This window comes from Pristiophorus japonicus, chromosome 2 (assembly GCF_044704955.1).
Source record: "Pristiophorus japonicus isolate sPriJap1 chromosome 2, sPriJap1.hap1, whole genome shotgun sequence".
In the NCBI taxonomy this organism is placed as follows: domain Eukaryota; kingdom Metazoa; phylum Chordata; class Chondrichthyes; family Pristiophoridae; genus Pristiophorus; species Pristiophorus japonicus.
Genome location: NC_091978.1, coordinates 351,920,369 through 351,942,131, shown reverse-complemented (window position 1 = coordinate 351,942,131; position 21,763 = coordinate 351,920,369). Strand labels below are relative to the sequence as shown.

At 43.1% G+C, this 21,763-nt stretch overlaps 1 protein-coding gene across 1 annotated transcript in view; it reads right to left on the bottom strand.

Annotated features, from left to right (window-relative positions):
* Window positions 1-5,155: 5,155 nt before the first annotated feature.
* The window catches only part of LOC139234938 (rod cGMP-specific 3',5'-cyclic phosphodiesterase subunit beta-like), a 107,766-nt gene continuing 91,158 nt past the window's right edge, over window positions 5,156-21,763 (bottom strand). The window contains exons 17-22 of the mRNA XM_070865876.1: window positions 16,163-16,270; window positions 15,967-16,030; window positions 12,790-12,864; window positions 12,101-12,184; window positions 9,045-9,201; window positions 5,156-5,214 (exon numbers count right to left, since the gene is read on the bottom strand). Of these exons, the coding sequence (XP_070721977.1) occupies window positions 5,156-5,214; window positions 9,045-9,201; window positions 12,101-12,184; window positions 12,790-12,864; window positions 15,967-16,030; window positions 16,163-16,270 (547 nt within the window). The remainder of the gene's footprint in view (window positions 5,215-9,044; window positions 9,202-12,100; window positions 12,185-12,789; window positions 12,865-15,966; window positions 16,031-16,162; window positions 16,271-21,763) is intronic.

The following is a 21,763-nucleotide window of genomic DNA, read 5'->3' as shown; positions in this document are numbered from 1 at the left end:
GATGTAAATATTCCAGCTGGGAAGGTGAAATGCATAAAACCATTAGATACTGCGGCACACCGCAGCTTACAAGGTAAAGACTGCCTTGGCATTATAGCCACAGTATATTAATAGATGAATCAGAATGAGTTGTCAAGTGACAGTTTAAAGGATTTTCAAACCATCCAGACTAATTCGCTGTATGTATGTTTTATTTGAAAATATTTAGGGACTGGCAGAAGCCAATATCTGAAAGAAAGCATGAAGTGGAACCACATCAAACTATTTTTCAATTTTATATATGCATACCAGAGATTTCCTTGCATACACTTGGTATTTATATACAACTAACCTGCACCATTGTGCAGTAAATGAATAAGAAAGTTACATTGGTTTTATAGAAATAATATCCAATAATTAAATATATAAAAATGAAATCCACATTGACCTTGATGTGCATTAATAAAATGACAGGTGATTTTAGGAAACTGCTGAGTGTTTCTGCTGGATAAGAAGATTTATCAGCCGGTGAATTACTAATCTGCACTAAATGGAACACACTGGAGTGTATTATTATACAACAGTGCCAGTAATCCTTGTAAGTGTTGAACTAAGTGCTGTAATACCTAGCATAGAAAGCTGTCAAAAATTGTTAATGGGTTTTTTAAATGTGATAGGAACAAGCACTTAAAATCAATGCAATTAATATATTGTCAATATATATGACAATCTAATATGAATGGTAACAATATAACATTGAAGAATGACAATACAATTCCCTGCTCACCCCATGTCGTTTACGCTTACCTTGTCCAACCTAATCACCATCAAACCTCATAAGATGTAGCAAGAATGGAGTATTAGCTATTCAGCTTCATATTCTTTTAATACCCTTTCTCTTAACAACACAAATTGACTATCACTAGAGTTTCATATTAAATATCCAACATTACATAGGTCTGTCATAAAATTTGATTCTAATCACATTTACCAATTATTAATATCTTGGTAAGCTGAAATTTATGCTGTTTGTTCAATTCTTGGTGGTTTTAAACCAAAACGTAGAGCTACCAGTGCAAAAATAGCACCAATACCAGACTGGCACTGGCCACATGAATGGTTGTTGAACACTGTAGTTTTAAGGTTTTGTGGATTGGCGTCTATTAATGCAAACTCCACTAACTGTCATGTGCTGTTGCAAACTATGGAATTTCATTTTATGTGTTACCAATACAATTGTAGCCAGAGTATCTCCAGCAATAGCTTCTCTTCCTGCTCCCACACTGTCACCTCTGGAATCCCCCAAGAATCATTTCTTGGCCTCCTCCACTTTCTCATCTACATGGTGTCTGTTGGCGACATAATCCGAAGACATAATGTTGGGTTCTGCATGTATGCTGACAACACCCAGCTCTATCTCACCAGCACCTCTCTCAACCCTCTGTGTTGTCAGACTGTTTGACCAACACCAAGTCTTGGATGAGCAGCAATTTTCTCCAGTTAATCATAGAATCATAGAAATTTACAGCACGGAAGGAGGCTATTTCGGTCCATCATGTCCGCGCCGGCTGACCAAGAGCTATGCAGCCTAATCCCACTTTCCAGCTCTTGGTCCGAATTCCTGTGGGTTATGGCAATTTAAGTGCACATCCAAGTATCTTTTAAATGTGGTGAGGGTTCCTGCCTCTACCATCCTTTCAGGCAGTGAGTTCCAGACCCCCACCACTCCCTGGGTGAAGAAATTTCCCCTCATATCTCCTCTTAAACATTAAGAAGACTGAAGCCATTGTCTTCTGACCCTGCCACAAACTCTTTACCCTCACTACCGATTCCATCCCACCCCCTGATCATTGTCTCAGGTTGAAACAGGCGGTTTGCAACCTTCATATCATATTTGACCCTAAGCTGAGATACTGACCCCATATTCTCTGCATCATAAAGGTCACCTACTTCCACCTCCGTAATATCCCCTATCTCTGCCCTTGCCTCAGACCATTTGTTGCTGAAACCCTCATCCATGCCTTTGTCACCTCGAGGCTTAACTATTCCAATGCTCTCCTGGCCAACCTCCCATGCTTCACGTTCCACAAACCATCCAAAATTCTTCTGCCCATATCCTATCTTGCACCAAGTCCTGCTTACCCAACACTCCTTTGCTCACTGGCCTACATTGACTCCTGGTCCCCACAACACTTCAAATATAAAAATTTCATCCTTATGTTTAATTCCCTTTCTTGGCCTCGCTCCTTCCTATCTCTGCAACCATCTGGAACCCGCCAACCTTTCAAGAATTACGCTTCCTCCAAATTTTTCTGTCTTACTTTCTCTCTTCCCACTCCTTTTGCCCCAACATTGGTAATCATGTGTTCAGCCTTCTGGGCACTAAGCTCTGAATTCCCTCCCTAAACCATTCTACCTCACTATCTGTCTCTCCTCCGTTTAGGACACTTCTTACAACTTATGTCTTCGACGAGGCTTTTGGTCGCCCGTTCTATATTTCCTTCTTTGGTTCGGCATTGTTTTTTGCCTGATAATGCTTATGGAAAGCACATTGGGACTTTTTTTCTACATTAAAGGTGCTATATAAATGCAAGTTGTCGTTGTTTAAAATTTCTATTAAATCTTCTTGTAGTCACTTCTGCTTCACTGGAAATAGCCTCAGTATCTCAAGTTTCACCTCATGATGAGAGTTTTTGATCCCCAATATCATCTCGTTCATCATTGCTTCTTTGCTCTTGTACTCTATGTCCCCATTTATAAAACCCCAAATGTTATTGGTCTTTCTTATAGCTATATCTACCTGCATGCCTACTTTCAAGGAATTACACATTTAAATTCATTCCTTTCTTTTCCTCCCAAAATGGATCAACTCACACTTATCTTTAAATTGCACCTGGCCCCAACTGCTGGATCTCTGTTCATTCTGTTAACATGTTTATCCCCCCCGAAGTCTTTAACAGTTCTCCTCACTGCTTTCCAATCCTCTACATTTGTGTCATCATCAAATTTTGAGGTTGTCCTCTCTCTCTCTGCCCAATATCATTATAGTACTGTAAATCAATTATTCCTTTAACATTCTTGCTTGTTCTCAACTACATGAAATAAAAATCCTGAACTTTGACAGTGGCTGCATTTGCTACCCATTCATAGTTGGTGGCGGAACATTGTGGCTAGTGTTATTCAAAGTTTGTTAAAGTGTTCCTTAAGATAGCCTTAAACTGTTAACCTATTTTGTATCAACTTCAAAAATGAAAAGATCTCCACAGATTTATAGCAGAGAAAATGAACATGTCACACTTGATTAAATGTACAATTAACTTGATTAAATATACAATAGACTCAATATACAATAGATTAACTATATTCAAGGAACTCAAATGGCAGCTTTTATACAGTTTTATAAAACATTTTTGTAATGCCTTCAAATTACACAGTTTGATTAGTTGAGAATATCTCATGCTTTCAGTTACTTGGAACATCGTGTTGAAGATCTGATCATTGCACGCTTTGATATGGTTGTCAGTGTTGATTGTTTGGAAGATGTACCCTGACGTGCGGACATGCTAACCATTGTGCAGTGAGACCTGTATAGACATCACCCACAGAAAGTGCTGTCTTTAGCGACCACCTCAAAGTTTCTGTTAATGTGTAAACTTCATCATGGGTGAAATAGCTCGTTCTAATCAGACCTGAAGAGAGACTACTTAATACAAATTCACAGTAGATACATTGCAGCTCTGAAGCTGTTGCAATCAGAAATTTAAGTATTCAACAGTAAAACATATGGACGTTTTTACAATAGCATTGTTATGTGACAATATAGCAATACACTAATCGAGAGGCCTTGCCTGATGCACATATACAGATTATAGCTACGTACCTGATGTATCCAGTTATATATTTGCCTATTCCAATGTCTTACTGTTCTCAACAATTTAATACAATCTTTCATTATGATTCATTTGTTGAATCATTTCCCAGGATTTAGAGAGGTACAACTCATCAATTTTTGATTTAAATTTATTGGTATAATTTTTCTTATTAACATAAATGCTGATACCTAACTTTAACAATGCCTAAAATGAAAATGCTTTTGTGATTTCATCAGAAAAGTAAAAAGCATGTGGCCATGCAGGAAGTTATCTGTGGCCCAAAGTGTGGAAATGCACAACATATGTTTTTTTGAGTGGATGAAGGTTAAAGATAGTTTTCTGCAGGTCAGAGATAGAAGGTCGTGCTCGGTGTGTTTTTAAAACAGGCATCATCCGAGGGGAGAGAGTTACAAGGCAACAGCACAATCAAAGGGATCAGATGGCATCATAAACACTGACTGAACCAACACTGTGTTATCTCCTGCCGAGTACTTGTCAGAATTTGCAATAAAAGCGTCACACAAGGAACAATATGATTTTGATCGTGTGCTCACAGAAACGGGTTTCAATTATGTTATGATTCAGAATCCCAATGTTATCTTACATCCTCGTTTGAGCATTGAAGGTTGAATAACTTCTTTGAAAATGATGACGGGACAAAAAAGGTTTAAGCAAAAATACAGTGAAGGGTTGCCACTTCTAAGACCTAATTCTTGTAAGTATGATTCCTGTTTAAGCTTCAAGTGCAGAAATAACATTCTGTGATTGGAAAAATACACCTCCTGGATTGAAACACTGAGGTAGAAATCCGATTTTTGCAGCAGCACAAATAGGCAGTATTGCGCTGACTTCCTGTTAGACTTCCCGCCCGATACTCCGTTCCATTGACATCAAAGGGATTGAATATTGGGTAAGGCGTATAACAGGCAGCCGTTATACTACCGTTTTGAATAGCCGCCCAAATCTAATTTCTGCTCCATTACATTTTACCAGCACCACAGACTCGAGAGGTTTTCCACAATTATTTGTTTAAAATTATTATTTACAGAGGAATTAACATGCAAGTACCACACACACGACAGTATATCTGTTGCAATGACTGTACCCCTTTGATATAGGCTGGTGTCGTCACCCTGTCCAAGGTCCACCTTCCAAACACGAGTAGATTCCAAGCATGATTCAATAGTTACAAAGTGACGTCATCCTCTTGATTTCCACTGCCTGTTGCAGTCAGTTTCTGCAGGTCAGTCTGTGCAGTCCCTTGTCTGTGTGAGTGCTGAAGAGAACGAGGCAGCCCACAAAGTTCAGCACACACAGCAAGTTTTGGACTGAGCCTTCGCTGCGGCAGCAGCAGCATCAGCAGCTAAAGGTCGGGGGCGAGGATAAACCAACGAGAGAAGATATATGAATGAGAGAAGATAAACAGTTTCAAACAAAACAACATTTCTTTGGTGCTTCAAGGAACAAAAAAAAGTTAAAGGGGCCCTATGTTCTTATGTTCTCCATGCTCTCTATGTCCCCACATTCTCTATGTCCCCACATTCTCTATGTCCCCACACTCTCTATGTTCCCATATCCCTAATGTCTCCGTGTCCTCATGGTCTCTATGTCCCCATATCCATATGTTCTCTATGTCCCAATTTTCTTTATGGTCCTACATTCTCTATCGGCAGAAATTTCTTGCTTATAAAAGCTGCGCTTTTTAAATCACTCAAAAAGTACATTTTGTCAAATTTTGATTTGGTTGCATGAATGTTTGACAGTAGTATCCTTTCAATATATCCCAATGCCAACTTAACAAATATTTTTCATTTCTATTCTAATTCCTATATTCCTTTATAAATCACTGATTTTTTTTTAATAGCAAGTAACAGTAGAATGCAGACTGCAGATATTGGTACATCATAACCTCAACCCATCACTGTGACAGTTTTAAATAATGGTCATGATCATATTTAAGGGTGGCCACTTATCTATGGGACAAGTTCTGACTGCACATTCACTGTTTATTTTTTTTTTTAAAAGAAGTTTCAGAAGATCTTTGCATTTATGGACACTGACTTGCTGGAAACATTGGGCGATCTGAACTTTGCTAACTCAGTAGGTGAGTTGTCAGTAGATTCAAGGTTCCTGAGTTATGGGGAGCCATGGTGACTGATGAGATATTTTTCTGGACTGCAGGAGATTTGAATCCAGAAAAGGTAGACAAGCAAGGGTCCAGTTGGTGAGTACCAGCTAGAAGTTAAATATTAACTTTCAATAGGGAATTGGATAGATGCTTGAAAAGGAAAAAAAAATCAGAACTATGAGGAAAGACAGGGGAATAGACAGATTTGAGCATGGAGATAGACGGATTTTTAAATGATGAGGGAATCAAGGGTTATGGGGAGCGGGCAGGGAAATGGAGTGGAGGCCAAGATCAGATCAGCCATAAACTAATTGAATGGCGGAGCAGGCTCAAGGGGCCAAATGGCCTACTCCTGCTCCTATTTATGTTCTTATGAATGGGACTCATTAGATAGCTCCTTCAAAAGCCGGCATATGTACGATAGGCCGAATGGCCTCCTTCTGCGCTGTATTCTACGTTAGCCTTAAAAGCATTCAACTCAGATTGGGACACATCATAACTCAATATTAACATTGCCCCCTATCAGCATCCACATCTACACTATTTTTCTTGCAACCATGTCTTTCAGTGGTGCTTTTCAATGTGATTTGCAGTATCTCGTGTTTCCCCTTTAAATTACAACCAGCTGTAGAACAAATCTAATAAATGTATTATCAAGAACAACATTTTTTTTTTAATTTAAAGGACAAGCTAACCTTTAACCATTAAGAATTCTTTCCCCTCGGCCCACTGAATCAATCATTAAGGGATCAATTCATTCAGAAAACAAAATTATATTACTGGAAAGTAAAGGACATCGATGCCAGAAAATGGAAGATTTTTCTGCTTCACTGCACTGGATTAGGAATACCATGGGTGTGTCACTCTCTTATACTAGACCTTTAGTGCTTCATTCATGTCAACGTGATTTGAGAATAGAGCATTCGATCCAATTATAGACATGCCAGCATAATCTTGCTTGTCACCAATAACAAGGCGGGTACAAGGCACTGGTCTCTCAGTAGACATTGGCTTCAGTTTAATATGAGAAGGGAACACCACAGTTCAGAAACCATTCCATATTGTGACATACAATTACTCGATAAGCTTTACTCCTGTCAAATTTGCTTATTAGCACAAATTTACGCACATACCTTAGAGGGGTGATTGGCTCCCTCTAAAATTGGAACCAGCACTGTTACCCTCACTATATATACACAAACATCATCCATCATAGGCAGTCCCTCAGAATCAAGGAAGACTTGCTTCCACTCTAAAAGTGAGTTCTCAGGTGACTGTACAGTCCAATACGGGAATTACAGTCTCTGTCATGGGTGGGACAGACAGTGGTTGAAGGAAAAGATGGGTGGGGAGTCTAGTTTGCCGCACACTCCTTCCGCTGCCTGCTCTTGTTTTCTGCATGCTCTCGGCGACGAGACTTGAGGTGCTCAGCGCCCTCCCAGATGTTCGTCCTCCACTTAGGGCAGTCTTTGGCCAGCGACTCCCAGGTGTCGGTGGGGATGTTGCACGTTTCCTCTGCCCACCTGGGGCTCGCTTGCCATGTAGGAGTAGAGCGCTTGCTTTGGGAGTCTTGTGTCGGGCATGCGGACAATGTGGCCCGCCCAACGGAGCTGATCGAGTGTGGCCAGTGCTTCGATGCTGGGGATGTTGGCATGATCACTGACGTTGGTGCATCTGTCCTCCCAGAGGATTTTCAGGATCTTGCGGAGACATCGTCGGTAACACGCATGTTATGTGACACATGATTTCATGTTGTTAAGAATCGTGCATGGACATGTGGAGCAGTTTTTGGTGCTCCAGGTTTAAGCAGAAACTGACACATCCAGGTGTATGTGTAATTCACTGTTACTATTGGTTAGATACACAGTAATAATCTCAGTGCTAAATTATACCAGTAAATAGATATAGCAGAGCCATAACCTAACCCAAGAACATGCCTTAATCTTAATCATAACTTCAAATTCAAGAGCATGCCGTAAAAAGTCACCTTTGCAGGAGCATGTTCTCCTGTCCTTTTCACCCCTTAGTTTATTTCTTTATTTTAAATGCTGGCCATAACTGCAGAAAATTATTTCAGCATAACAACATCAAGCATTAGTGTTTGTGGATTGGAGATATAGGAACAAAAAAAGCCAAGTGCCAAAAGCCCAGTGGTCATTTTGTACTATTGTAGGTAGCATGTGGCATGGAAGAACTTTGTACAAAAAGGTAAATTTCTGAGAGGAACAGAAAATAAAGGCTGCTATTTAAAAAATTTTATGGTGGGGAAAAATTTACTCCTTTTTCAAAATTTTTACTTTAGACCTTAATCAAAAACTTCCATCATTCCTTTCCTCTCCAATGTGCGGTGGCTTCTCTATTTGTCACACCACTCATATAAAAGATATTGTCAAATTATGGTCAGTGTTGTGTGGGCTGAGACCTTCTAAACTCATTTAACTTAGGCGCTCATAATAGTGTATAAAAGGGGGCAGGTTCGATGAGAACACAGATATCAGATGGAAAGGGCAACAAATCACCCAACCTTCCTGGGAAGCTGTCTCTTAAATGAAATTCATGAAAAGAAAGACTTGCATTTACATCACGCCTTTCATGACCTCAGAATGTCCCAAAGCACTTTACAGCCAATTAAGTACTTTTGGAGTGTAGTCATTGTTGGAATGTGGGAAACGTTGCAGCCAATTTGCACACAGTAAGCTCCCACAAATAGCAATGTGATAATCATCAGATAATCTGTTTTTTAGTGATGTTGATTGAGGGATAAATATTGGCCAGGTCAACAGGGATAACTTCCCTGCTCTTTTTCAAAATAGTGCCATGGGATCATTTCCGACCATCTGAGAGAGTAGTTTAATGTCTCATTTGAAAGACAGCACTTCTGACAGTGCAGCACTCCCTCAGCACTGCACTAGAGTGTCAGCCTAGATTTTTGTGCTGAAGTCTCTAGGGTGGGACTATGAAACCACAACCTCCTGACTCAGAGGCGAGGGTGTTACCCACTGAGCCATGGCATCTCAGCCTTTGATTATTGCACATCTGAAAGAGAAGATTTGCATTTCCCTAACCTTTCTTTGCTGCTAGCTCATCTGCTCTCTTCTGCTTTTCTTCTTCAAAAGCCTTCACTTTCATTTCATATTCTTCAGCAAGTAGTTTCCATTCTTTTCTGTTGTTGAGTAGACCATCAAGCATCGGTGTGATAGCTTCATGAAAGCGAGAGAATTCCTGAAAGAAAGCAAATGCAACTATAAAACTAGAACCGGCCACCTGACTAACAATTATATTGAGATATAAAGGCTTGATTTTGTCAGAATCTGGAATGTTGAGATTCGGCTGAATCTTTCCCTCTTTATATTTCTAAAATTCATCCAGCTATCATAATTCTGTAAAAACACTGTGGGGGAGAAATTGACCTCCTTTGCACCTCCTGTTAGTGTCTCCGGGGAGGAGGGGGGGGCGATAACTGGGCACTAAGGGCTTACCGACCAAGCGTGGCAAAATTACCAACTCCCACAAACTTCCATGGTGGGTTATTTCCATTGTGCCCCGGAGATCGTGACATCAGACTGATTCCCGGGATGGCGGGACTGACCTATCAAGAAAGACTGGATCAACTGGGCTTGTATTCACTGGAGTTCAGAAGAATGAGAGGGGACCTCATAGAAACATATAAAATTCTGACGGGGTTAGACAGGTTAGATGCAGGAAGAATGTTCCCAATGTTGGGGAAGTCCAGAACCAGGGGTCACAGTCTAAGGATAAGGGGTAAGCCATTTAGGACCGAGATGCGGAGGAACTTCTTCACCCAGAGAGTGGTGAACCTGTGGAATTCTCTACCACAGAAAGTTGTTGAGGCCAATTCACTAAATATATTCAAAAAGGAGTTAGATGAGATCCTTACTACTAGGGGGATCAAGGGGTATGGCGAGAAAGCAGGAATGGGGTACTGAAGTTGAATGTTCAGCCATGAACTCATTGAATGGCGGTGCAGGCTAGAAGGGCCGAATGGCCTACTCCTGCACCTATTTTCTATGTTTCTATGTTTCTATCACCCAGTGCACAGTGCCCCATTATTGCCCCGGATGTAAAATTTACTTCTGCCCAGGGCATCAACAACGGCAAAAATTTAATTCTGTGTTGGATTTTGCTTCTTTTGTACATCGCTATTGCTCAGACCTGCACTCTCAGTATGCTTGGGGTTGCTAAGCGTGTACTGCAGGTGTCGTTGCCTAACATCCGCAGCCATAGTCTTCAATGAGTGCAGAATTGGCCCTTCCCTTTAAGGAAGGCAAGGAGCCTCTAAAACCGTCAGCGTGCGTGGAACATTGTGCAGTGCTCTGCTGATATCGCTTCACTCGTTTCCTTAAGCGCTCTAAGGGAAGTGGTAGCTCTTGAAGCGGTTCGGGTCGGGGGGAGGGAGGGGAGGTCGGGTCGGGGGGAGGGAGGTCAGGTCGGATCCAGTCCGGAGGCGGAGGGGGGGAGCGGGTGTCGGGTCCGGTCCGGGGGCGGGGGGGAAAGCGGGTGTCGGGTCCGGTCCGGGGGCGGGTGTCGGGTCCGGTCCGGGGGCGGGGGGGGGGGGGTGGGGAGCGGGTGTCGGGTCCGGTCCGGGGGCGGGTGTCGGGTCCGGTCCGGGGGCGGGGGGGGGGGGGTGGGGAGCGGGTGTCGGGTCCGGTCCGGGGGCGGGGGGGGGAAGCGGGAGTCGAGTCGGGTCGGGAGGAAGCAGGAGCTGGCCGTGGGAGGAGCCTTATTCACGCAGCCCCAGTGAGGCCATTGGGCCAGGGCTAGGGGCTGCGAGCTTCGGGCCCCTCCCACACAGTTTCGGGCGCCTGGAGCTACTGCACTTGCGTGCCCACTGTAGCGCGCATGTGCAGAGCTTCCGGCACTGTTTTCGGCGCAGGGTCCTGGCTCCGCCCCCTACAGTTCCTGCTGCATTGCGCCAAGGGCCAGTGGACCTGCAGGGAGGTGGAGAATCTGGAGGTTTTTTTTAGGCGCACTTTGTGGCGCGAAAAATGGGCCTCCAGGTCGGGACTGCGCTGTTCTAGGTGCGGCTCGAAACTTGGACCCTATGTTTCCAATGCCACAAAAAGCAGCTCCAAGTTTTTTTAGATAAACTGTTTTCTGATTATTGTTTATTGATGATGACACATCACCAATAATTGATTTTGAACAGAATTCAATGTTCTGGTTTACAGCGGAACAAAAAGCTGGGTGTTCATCCCATTTGGATACAGAGATTGCCTTTTGGGTTCTACATTCCATAATGGCCCGGATTTTGCGGTGGGTAATGACGGAGAACCGTCAGCGTTCGCTGCCATTACCTCTCTGAAACTGACCGCAACTTCAGGATTTAGCGCACGCGATTCCAAACCTGGAAATCATGAATTGTACACTGCTCCGACACTCCATAGCCGGAAATCAGTGGCACTGACAAAATCTTGGGCTTTTCCATTAATATCACTGTTAAATACCCCATTGAATGTTAAATCTTGTTGGAATAGGTGTAAAGGGGGTTTTAACAGCACATTCACTGCTAAACAACCGTTCTGGCCCTGAAAAACTAATTTTTATATTTGTAGTTTGTCAAATTTCTCCACTGATAAAAAATTTTTTTAAATGTTAAACTTAAAAGCAAATGTTTTAAGTTTGTTCATGATATTTTAGCTTCTACCTTATCTCCATGTGAAAGTCCCAATCTTTTTTTCTCTCTGTAACAATTTTTTAAAGTCTGGATATAAGCTACTTTTCATTTCCTGGTTTGCTGTCTGAGAATTCTTCAATGTGATAAGCTGCTTAGAAAGCTTACTGACGCCACTGCAGCTCTTCGCTGGGAATTCCCATTACAGAGTGCTGAAATTAATTGCACGTCAAGAAAGTTAAACTTCTTGCCACGGAGATCGCAGCTTTCTTTGAGGCCTGTGGTGAGCGCCTTCGCTTCACTGCTGACTGCAAATTATGGGCCATTGCTTGCCACAATATTGTAGTTAATTTGTCTAGGGTAGTATTTTGAGGGAAGTCATTAAAATAACGAGAAAATATTTTTTTAACACATGCTCAGATGTAAAGCCCCTTAGATGTTACAAAATAAATGATGCTGTAACTCATAAAACATGTTTGAAATACATACCTTGTAGACAAATGTGCACACAAAGTCGATGAAACCACACTGAAGCTTGGGGAGTTCAGCAGATTTATTCCTGTCCATCATAGGCTAGGATGTTAATTAACAAAACCAAAAAATTATAATCTGTGAGCCTTAAATACAGAGTTGTGTTATTTTAAATCCATGACAAACATTACTTCTTAAAATACTCAGTAGATATTCAACAGTCACGCAACTTAAATTATTTCTTACTGACAAGAAACTAATCTGGGACAAGAGGCTGGGGCTCTTGGTTTTAGAAAAGAGAAGGCTGAGGGGATGACCGAATAGAGGTCTTTAAACTATAAAGGGGTTTGATAGAGTAGATATAGAGAAAATGGTTCCACTTGTGGGGAAGTCCAAAACTAGGGGTCATAAATATAAGATAGTCATTAACAAATCCAATAAGGAATTCAGGAGAAACTTATTTTCCCAGAGAGTGGTTAGAATGTGGAACTTGCTACCACATGGAGTAGTTGAGGTGAATAGCATAGATGTATTTAAAGATAAGCTAGATAAGTACACAAGGGAGAAAGAATATACTGATAGGATTAGATAAAGTGGGTTGGGAGAAGGCCCGTGTGCTGTGTAAACACCAGTTGGGCCAAATGGTATTTTTCTGTGCTGTAAATGCGATGTAAAGCTGAAGTGTTTGAATATTGTTCCATACTCACAATGGGATTCTGTTCTAATACAGTTCTTTCCAAGTCGCCCTGTTCCCAGAATTCAGCTGCTACTAACAGAGCCACCTACAGCACAACACAATGCAACTGATCAGTACAGCTCAATATCCATTACACACGATAACTAAATTTAAGAACATAAGAAATAGGAGCAGGAGTAGGCCACCTGGCCCCTCAAGCCTGCTCCGCCATTCAATAAGATCATGGCTGATCTGATCATGGACTCAGCTCCACTTCCCTGCCCGCTCCCCATAACCCTTTATTCACTTATCGCTCAAAAATCTGTCTATCTCTGCCTTAAATATATTCAAAAACCCAGCCTCCACAGCTCTCTGAGGCAGAGAATTCCATAGATTTACAACCCTCGAAGAGAAGAAATTTCTCCTCATCTGAGTTTTAAATGGGCGGCCCCTTATTCTAAGACTAATTTACTTTCATATTTTACCTCAGCACCATTTTTTCTTGTTTAATTTTCAATCCTAGTGTGAGCCAAGAATGATTGAGAGCATGCAATTTGATTGGTGGTGGGGGCGGGGGGGGGGTACTAAGAGTAACACTAATGCTGCTCTCATTCAATGAGGGTCACTGGTTAGCAAACAGGAGTGGGGCAATTGGCTGATGTTTTTCCTCTTCCTACTTCAGGGCCACTGAAGCCAGTTGCAGTGTTACTCGTGCGGCTCTAGGTGAGATCAGTTACTTTAGCAGCGACCAAGTGTCAAAGTGGGGCCATTCCTGGTCTGCATGGCTGTGACACTCTCCCATTTTATTGCCCCTGAATTTACTGTCTCCGCACGTGCGAAATCCGGAACTTGCGATCTGTCAAGGTTCGCCTTGACAGATCATCTGAGTCGCCTAGAGATTGAGTACTGCTGCCGCAGAGTTGGGCTATTTGCCCAACAACCGGCCAGCAATTGCCCACGCAACTCTTACAGCTGGTAAAAGCAGGCGATGCTTAACTAAAACATTTAAAAACCCCAAATTATGCAGATACACTTTAAATGAGTTCATGCAAACATTGGCCCAGATTAGAATGTTTAAAATTATTTATCAAAAAATGAAATTTTTATTGAGGATAGTGCAATGAGAAACTTATGAATAAAATTGCAATTCTGTTTATTGTATAATTATTTGGGGATTCCATTGCATATCATTAAAGGATTCCCTTCATAAATGATTGAAATTGAATTCTCGTTTGTGATTGGAGGACCGGGCCCACGTGATCACAGGGATGCTTCCAAACCGCCTGTGTCCCTGGGTTCCATGGACCATTATGTCCTCCTGGAGGCCCAAGACCGCAGCCTGGGTGCCTGGGGTACCTCTGTAAATGTTTCCCAGATCAGAGGCGTACTCTGGAGGTACACCTCCGACCGCATTTTCTAGGTCATAGTATATTTTATTTCTCTCTTTTTTTAGCTTGCCCCGGACCATGCCTCATCGCTGCATTAAACAACAGCCAGGCAACCTGCTCTCAGGCCGCTACTAATACCACTATTTATGCGAGGTGCAAGAGAGCTGCCTGGAGTGATAGACCTTCTGATCTTCCCTCCTTGTGAGCAAGTCCTATCTTTCCCCATGCTTGCAGCTCCTGTCTATTAGCTTGCAAGTGGTTTCCCCAAAGGGGATTGCCATTGACTTTAAGAAGCTGACAGCCTATAAATATTAGTGTAGTAGTCATGTGTCCCTCGTACTCGAGGATGATGGTGCCAACAATAAAATAAGCGCAGGTTCAGGGTTGGCGGGCCGTTGATGACTATGCAAGCCGATACTTGACAGACATCATCTACCACAAGCCTGACATAAGTGGGGTGGTGCGCGGGAGTTCTTCTGTTTGATCCCTCTAATATTACCCATCCTTCCCTCTCTCGTGTTTTGCCTCCACACTGACATGGCATTGTAGCTCAAAGCCCTTCACTCCTCCTCTCACTCTGTACCCCTTTGCCACGCATGAGTGGCAATGTGATTCCCCAGGAGTCAATGATCATGTTGCACTGCTTCAAGTTAATTGATGCCTTCTATCACCCTCCCTGTGACTAATAATGGCACTGTTTCAAAGCAGCATATAATATCCGTGTTTTATCTGAGCGTAGTGAGCAGGCTTTTGATATACTGCAGCACCTAACAATATTTAGGTGGACTGAAATTATTGTGGACTATTGGAATATTACATTTCATTTTCACTAAATCGCAAAAAAAACCCAACCACACATAGCCAATGTCGTAACCAGGGACGTTACACACCGGCTCGCCTCTTCCGGGCAGTAATGCGTCGAAACCGGCACCGAATGTCCCTGCGGGGCGCTCAAAGCTGCCCGTCCACCTGGAAGTGCATACTGCCGCTATTGCTGCCAGGGCACGAAGAGGGGCGGAAAAAGACCGAAATTCTAGCCCCTTGTTTTTTTGTTGTTATAGTGGCGTGGGTTATCTATTGGGAATGTTTTTGGTTGTTTTTTTTCAGGCCCCCCGCATCCCCCCTTCCCTCCGAGGCCTCTCTTAGGGAGCTCCATGGCCGGCTGTTTAGCTCGGTATTTTCCCTTGCTCAGCTGGCCTAGCGCCCTAAAAGAGGTGTGCAACGCCTCCCTTCGCGCCCCGCTCCAAACTCCGGGCCCAGCTGATGAATTTTGCGGCAGGAGACACAAACCATTTGCCAGAGCAAAATTTACCGCTCCGCCTGGGACACCGCCGAGACGGACTGAGGGGCGACCGAATTTCCACCCCTTTAAGTGCTGTCAGCTAATGCAAACAGCAACTTCTGGGCCCTTGTGTGCAAGATGGAAAATACACTTTCGTTCACAAAGAATAAAGAGATCAAAACTATGAAGTGCTGAAAGTTTAAGATGAAAAGGTATTTCTCTGTCCCTCTCTTAAGCCTCCCGTGGTCATTCGCCCGTCTCTGTGTGTGGATACGCTATTAACCATTAACTTGTCACATCTACTTTGAGACTAAAAGGTTGAGAATTACTGGTTTATATCACTGTTGCAAATTCAGACATGCGGACCGACTCTATTGGCACTTTACACTTCTTGGTTCACGTAAAGTACAGAATAAAGCCCAGGCCACGAGAGTTGCAGCATCAGTCTGAATAACGAAAACGGCTGGAGCCATCCAATCAGACAGGCACCAATGTGAACTCTTGGTGGTATGAAAAGCTGTTGCAGCTGAGAACTCACCTTGCTCTGAACCTCCCAGGGTTTAGTAATGGCCGATAAGTCACATGCTGTCATCATCATGGCCCTGAATGTGACAAGAACAGGTATTAAAGTCAACTTTCCACAGGGTCATAGGTCATCACAACACTGAACTCCAGTTGGGTTTCCTCAGTCATCAGTAACATCCTTTACGGGATTTAGAAAATCTCATACTTACATGACAATCTCTTTCTTGGTAGTCTCCAGTGACATGTACTCCACCCATGCCGCGTCATCCTCATAGGTTTTTGACTGGTCGACAATTTTTTGAAACATTGTCCTCTTTCTGTAAGAAAAAGAAAGACTTGCATTTATATAGCGCCTTTCACGACCTCAGGACGTCCCAAAGCACCTTACAACCAAGGAAGTACCTTTGCAGTGTAGTCACTGTTATACACAACAAGCTCCCACAGACAGCAATGCGATAATAACCAGATAATCTGGGGGTTAAATTGCCCCATTTTGAGAGGCGCTAAGAGGTTGCAACACATTTTTTGCCCGGGGGATCAGGGAGCACTAGAGTCACCCAGGAAATTGCCCGGGAGTTTGCACCCCGACCCTGTTCTGCCCCGCGGGGTAAATTGCCCCGCGTCCCACGAGGCTGGCGCAAGCGGGTGCCAATGCCAGCTGGCTGACATCTGCTCATGGGGGTGGAAGTTAAAGGGGCTGTCACCAGCGCCCCACGTCACGATCTTATAGTTTTGCCGACTCTCAGGTCGGCTCACTTACCTGTTTTTTTGTGTGGTCCGGGCCACCATCGTGTAATCTGGCACTCCGGTTTGGGTCTGCAGACCCGGTCCCACCCTGCCCTGGTGGTCCGCGGGAGGCCATCAGAGGCCTTGCAGAGTGTGCAGTGGCCCTCTCCTTCAAGCAAAAGGGAGGGGCGTTGAAGAGTGTCATCGCTATGCGCAGCATCCGTTTAGTGCTCCTGATCGCGGCCCGTTATCGCCGCTGGTCCCGCCCCTACAGGAAATGGAACACGCGAGATTGCGCTCCACTTCCTTTGAGGGGCGGTAACATAAGAATTAGGAAGAGGAGTAGGCCATGCGGCCCCTCGAGCCTGCTCCACTATTTAATAAGGTCATGGCTGATATGATCATGGACTCAGCTCCACTTCCCTGCCCGCTCCCCATAACCCTTTATCCCATTATCGTTTAAGAAACTGTCTATTTCTGACAAATTTATTCACTGTCCTAGCTTCCACAGCTCTCTGAGGGAGCAAATTCCACAGATTTACAACCCTCTGAGAGAAGAAATTTCTCCTCATCTCTGTTTTAAATGGGCGGCCCCTTATTCTAATATCGTGCCCTCTAGTTCTAGTCTCCCCCATCAGTGGAAACATCCTCTCTGCATCCACCTTGTCAAGCCCCCTCATAATCTTGTACATTTCGATAAGATCACCTCTCATTCTTCTGAATTCCAATGAGTAGAGGCCCAACCTAATCAATCTTTCCTCATAAGTCAACCCCCTCATCCCCAGAATCAACCTAGTGAACTTTCTCTGAACTGCCTCCAAAGCAAGTATATCCTTTCGTAAATATGGAAACCAAAACTGCACGCAGTATTCCAGGTGTGGTCTCACCAATACCTTATTTAGCTGTAGTAAGACTTCCCTGCTTTTATACTCCGTCCCCTTTGCAATAAAGGCCAAGATACCATTGGCTTTCCTGATCACTTGCTGTATCTGCATACTATCCTTTTGTGTTTCATGCACAAGTACCTTCAGGTCCCGCTGTACTGCTGCACTCTGTAATCTTTCTCCATTTAAATAATAACTTGCTCGTTGATTTTTTTTCTGCCAAAGTGCAGGACCTCACACTTTCCAACTGTACTCCATCTGCCAAATTTTTGCCCACTCACTTAGTCTGTCTATGTCTTTTTGCAGATTTTTTGTGTCCCCCTCACACATTGCTTTTCCTCCCACATTTGTATTGTCAGCAAACTTGGCTATGTTACACTCAGTCCCTTCTTCCAAGTCATTAATATGGATTGTAAATAGTTGGGGTCTCAGGACTGATCCCTGCGGCACCCCACTAGTTACTGGTTGCCAACCAGAGAATGAACCATTTATCCCTACTCTCTGTTCACTGTTCGTTAACCAATCCTCTACCCATGCTAATATATTACCGCCAACCCCGTGAACATTTATCTTGTGCAGTAACTTTTTATGTGTCAAATGCCTTCTGGAAGTCCAGATATACACATCCATTGGTTCCCCTTTATCCACCCTGTTCGTTACATCCTCAAAAAACTCCAGCAAATTTGTCAAACATGACTTCCCCTTCATAAATCCATGCTGACTCTGCCTGACCGAATTTTGCTTTTCCAAATGTCCTGCTACTGCTTCTTTAATAATGGACTCCAACATTTTCCCAACCACAGATGTTAGGTTAACTGGTCTATAGTTTCTTGCTTTTTGTCTGCCTCCTTTTTATTTTTAAATAGGGGCGTTACATTTGCAGTTTTCCAATCTGCTGGGACCTCCCCAGAATCCAGGGAATTTTGGTAAATTACAACCAATGCATCCACAATCCCTGCCACTACTTCTCTTAAGACCCTAGGATGCAAGCCACCAGGTCCAGGGGATTTATCTCCCTTTAGTCCCATTATCTTACTGAGTACCACCTCCTTAGTGATTGTGATTATGTTAATTTCCTCCCCCCCCATAACACCTAGACTATCCACTGTCGGAATATTGTTAGTGTCTTCTACCGTAAAGACTGATTCAAAATATTTGTTCAGAGTTTCTGCCATCCCCATGTTCCCCATTACTAATTCCCCGATCTCGTCCTCTAATGGACCAACATTTACTTTAGCCACCCTTTTCCTTTTTATATACCTATAGAAACTCTTGCTATCTGTTTTTATATTTTGCGCTAGTTTACTTTCATAGTCTATCTTCCCTTTCTTAATCATTGTTTTAGTCGTTCTTTGTTGGCTTTTAAAAGCTTCCCAGTCTTCTGTCCTCCCATTAGTTTTGGCCACTTTGTAAGCCCTTGTTTTTAATTGGATACCATCCTTTATTTCTCTAGTTAGCCACGGATGGCTATCTTTTCTCTTACGCCCTTTCCTCCTCACTGGAATATATTTTTCTTGAGAATTGTGAAATATCTCCTTAAATGTACACCATTGTTCATTAACCGTCCTACACGTTAATCTATTTTCCCAGTCCACTTTACCCAAATCTGCCCTCATACCTTCATAGTCTCCTTTATTTAAGCTTAGTACGCTGGTTAGAGATCCATCTTTCTCACCCTCCATCTGAATTTGAAATTCAATCATGCTATGATCACTAATTCTGAGGGGATCCTTTATTAGGAGATTATTTATTAATCCTATCTCATTACACAGGACCAGATCGAAGATAGCCTGCCCCCTGGTTGGTTCCGTTACGTAGTGCTCAAGGTATCCGTCCTTTACGTACTCTATGAACTCCTCCTCAAGGCTACCTTGAGCAATTTGATTTGTCCAAATTAGTGCCTTTACAGTGCAACTAGGATAAGATTCAGTCTCCGAAAACTCTCCAAACTGGGCTCATCTCTCTATTACTTTATTGGAGAATCCTGGTTGATGAGAATGCAGTTCTGATTTTTTTTCCCCATAAAATGATTACTGCTTTTTTTGGGTAACACTTGTACTCTTAACTGGGCATCACCATGGTTTGGAGGGTTGGGGGGGGGGGGGATGTTTGATCATAGTCAGTGGAAACTAAATAAGTACATGAGGAATAGAAGGATATCCTGATAGGGTTAGATGAAGAGGGCTGGGAGGAGGCTCGTGTGGAACATAAACACCAGTTGGGCCAAATAGCCGATTTCTGTGCTGTCCGTTTTATGCAGTAGCAGTTGGTATTGTATGGCTGCAAGTACATACAGAACTATCACCCAGCAGGGAACAAAACCAAGGGGAAAATATCAACATTTTGTAAGGTTTTTAAGCAGCAGACATGAGTATCGCATCAGTGAGATCACTGCACAATTGTGTCTACAAAGCTGGTAAGAACACATGCAGGCTTTCTCAGGGTCGCTGTGCCCTTTAATTACATTTTAGGTATTGCAGATATAAGGGTTATTGTGAAATCCCCACATTTACACCATCTCTGAACCTTCCATTGTTCTGTATCAAAGCTGCTTCCGTGAAGTCCAGTGACTCACAAACAAAATAAATCCAAAAGCATTATTAACAATTGAACGAGAATGATAGGCCAACAGAAATAATGAACTCACAAGGCGTGGGGCTGCCAAAATATTATTACAGGAGACCTGCTAAAGCAAAAAGCTTTTCAGGCACCACAGTAGTCTCTCCTGTGCCAAACTCTACTTTTAACAACAAATGTTGCCCTGAAAAATGTCTCTTGGCCACCAGGTGGTGCTCCTTTCCTGCCTTCTGCAAACCAACAACAACAACAACAGCAATTTATATAGCGCATTTAACGCAGCAAAACGTCCCAATGCGCTTAACAAGAGCGATATCAATGAAAACATTTTTGACACTGAGCCACAGAAGGAGGTATCAGGACAGCCGACCAAAAGCTTGGTCAAAGAGGTAGGTTTTGAGGAGCCTTTTAAAGAAGGAGAGAGAGGTGGCGAGGTTTAGGGAGGGAATTCCAGAGCTTAGGGCCTAGGCAGCTAAAGGCACGGCCACCAATGGTAGAGCGATTACAATCAGGGATGCTCAAAAGGTCAGAATTAGAGGAGCACTAAGATTTTGAAGGCTTGTCAAGCCTGAGGAGAATACAGAGATAGGAAGAGGCGAGACCATGGAGCGATTTGAAAACAAGGTTGAGGATTTTAAAACTGAGATGTTGTTAGACCAGAAACCAGTGTCGATCAGAAAGCACAGAAGCGACAGGTGAACGAGACTTTGAGCGAGTTAAGATACGAGCAGCAGAGTTTTAGATGAACACAAGTTTATGTAGGGTAGAAGATGGGAGGCTGGCCGGGAGAGCGTTGGAATAGTCAAGTCTGGCGGTAACAAACCAAGCAACATTTACAGTACAATCAGGGATGCTCAAGATGCCAGAACCAACTAGAAAGCAGGCCATCCCAGACTGGGTCTTGTGTAATGAGAGGGGATTAATTAGCAATCTTGTCGTGTGAGGCCCCTTGGGGAAGAGTGACCATAATATAGTAGAATTCTTCATTAAGATGGAGAGTGACACAGTTAATTCAGAGACTAGGGTCCTCAACTTAAGGAAAGGTAACTTTGATGGTATGAGACGTGAATTGGCTAGAATAGACTGGCGAATGATACTTAAAGGGTTAACGGTGGATAGACAATTGCAGACATTTAAAGATCACATGGATGAACTTCAACAATTATACATCCCTGTCTGACGTAAAAATAAAATGGGGAAGGTGGCTCAACCGTGGCTAACAAGGGAAATTAGAGCTAGTGTTAAATCTAAGGAAGAGGCATATAAATTGGCCAGAAGAAGCGGCAAACCTGAGGACTGGGAGAAATTTAGAATTCAGCAGAGGAGGACAAAGGGTTTAATTAGGAGGGAGAAAATAGAGTATGAGAGTAAGCTTGCAGGGAACATAAAAACTGACTGCAAAAGCTTCTATAGATATGTGAAGAGAAAAAGATTAGTGAAGACTAATGTAGATCCCTTGCAGTCAGAATCAGGTGAATTCATAATGGGGAACAAGGAAATGGCAGACCAATTGAACAAATACTTTGGTTCTGATTTCACTAAGGAAAACACAAATAACGTCCCAAAAATACTAGGGACTGAGGGTCTAGCGAGAAGGAAGAACTGAGGGAAATCCTTATTAAT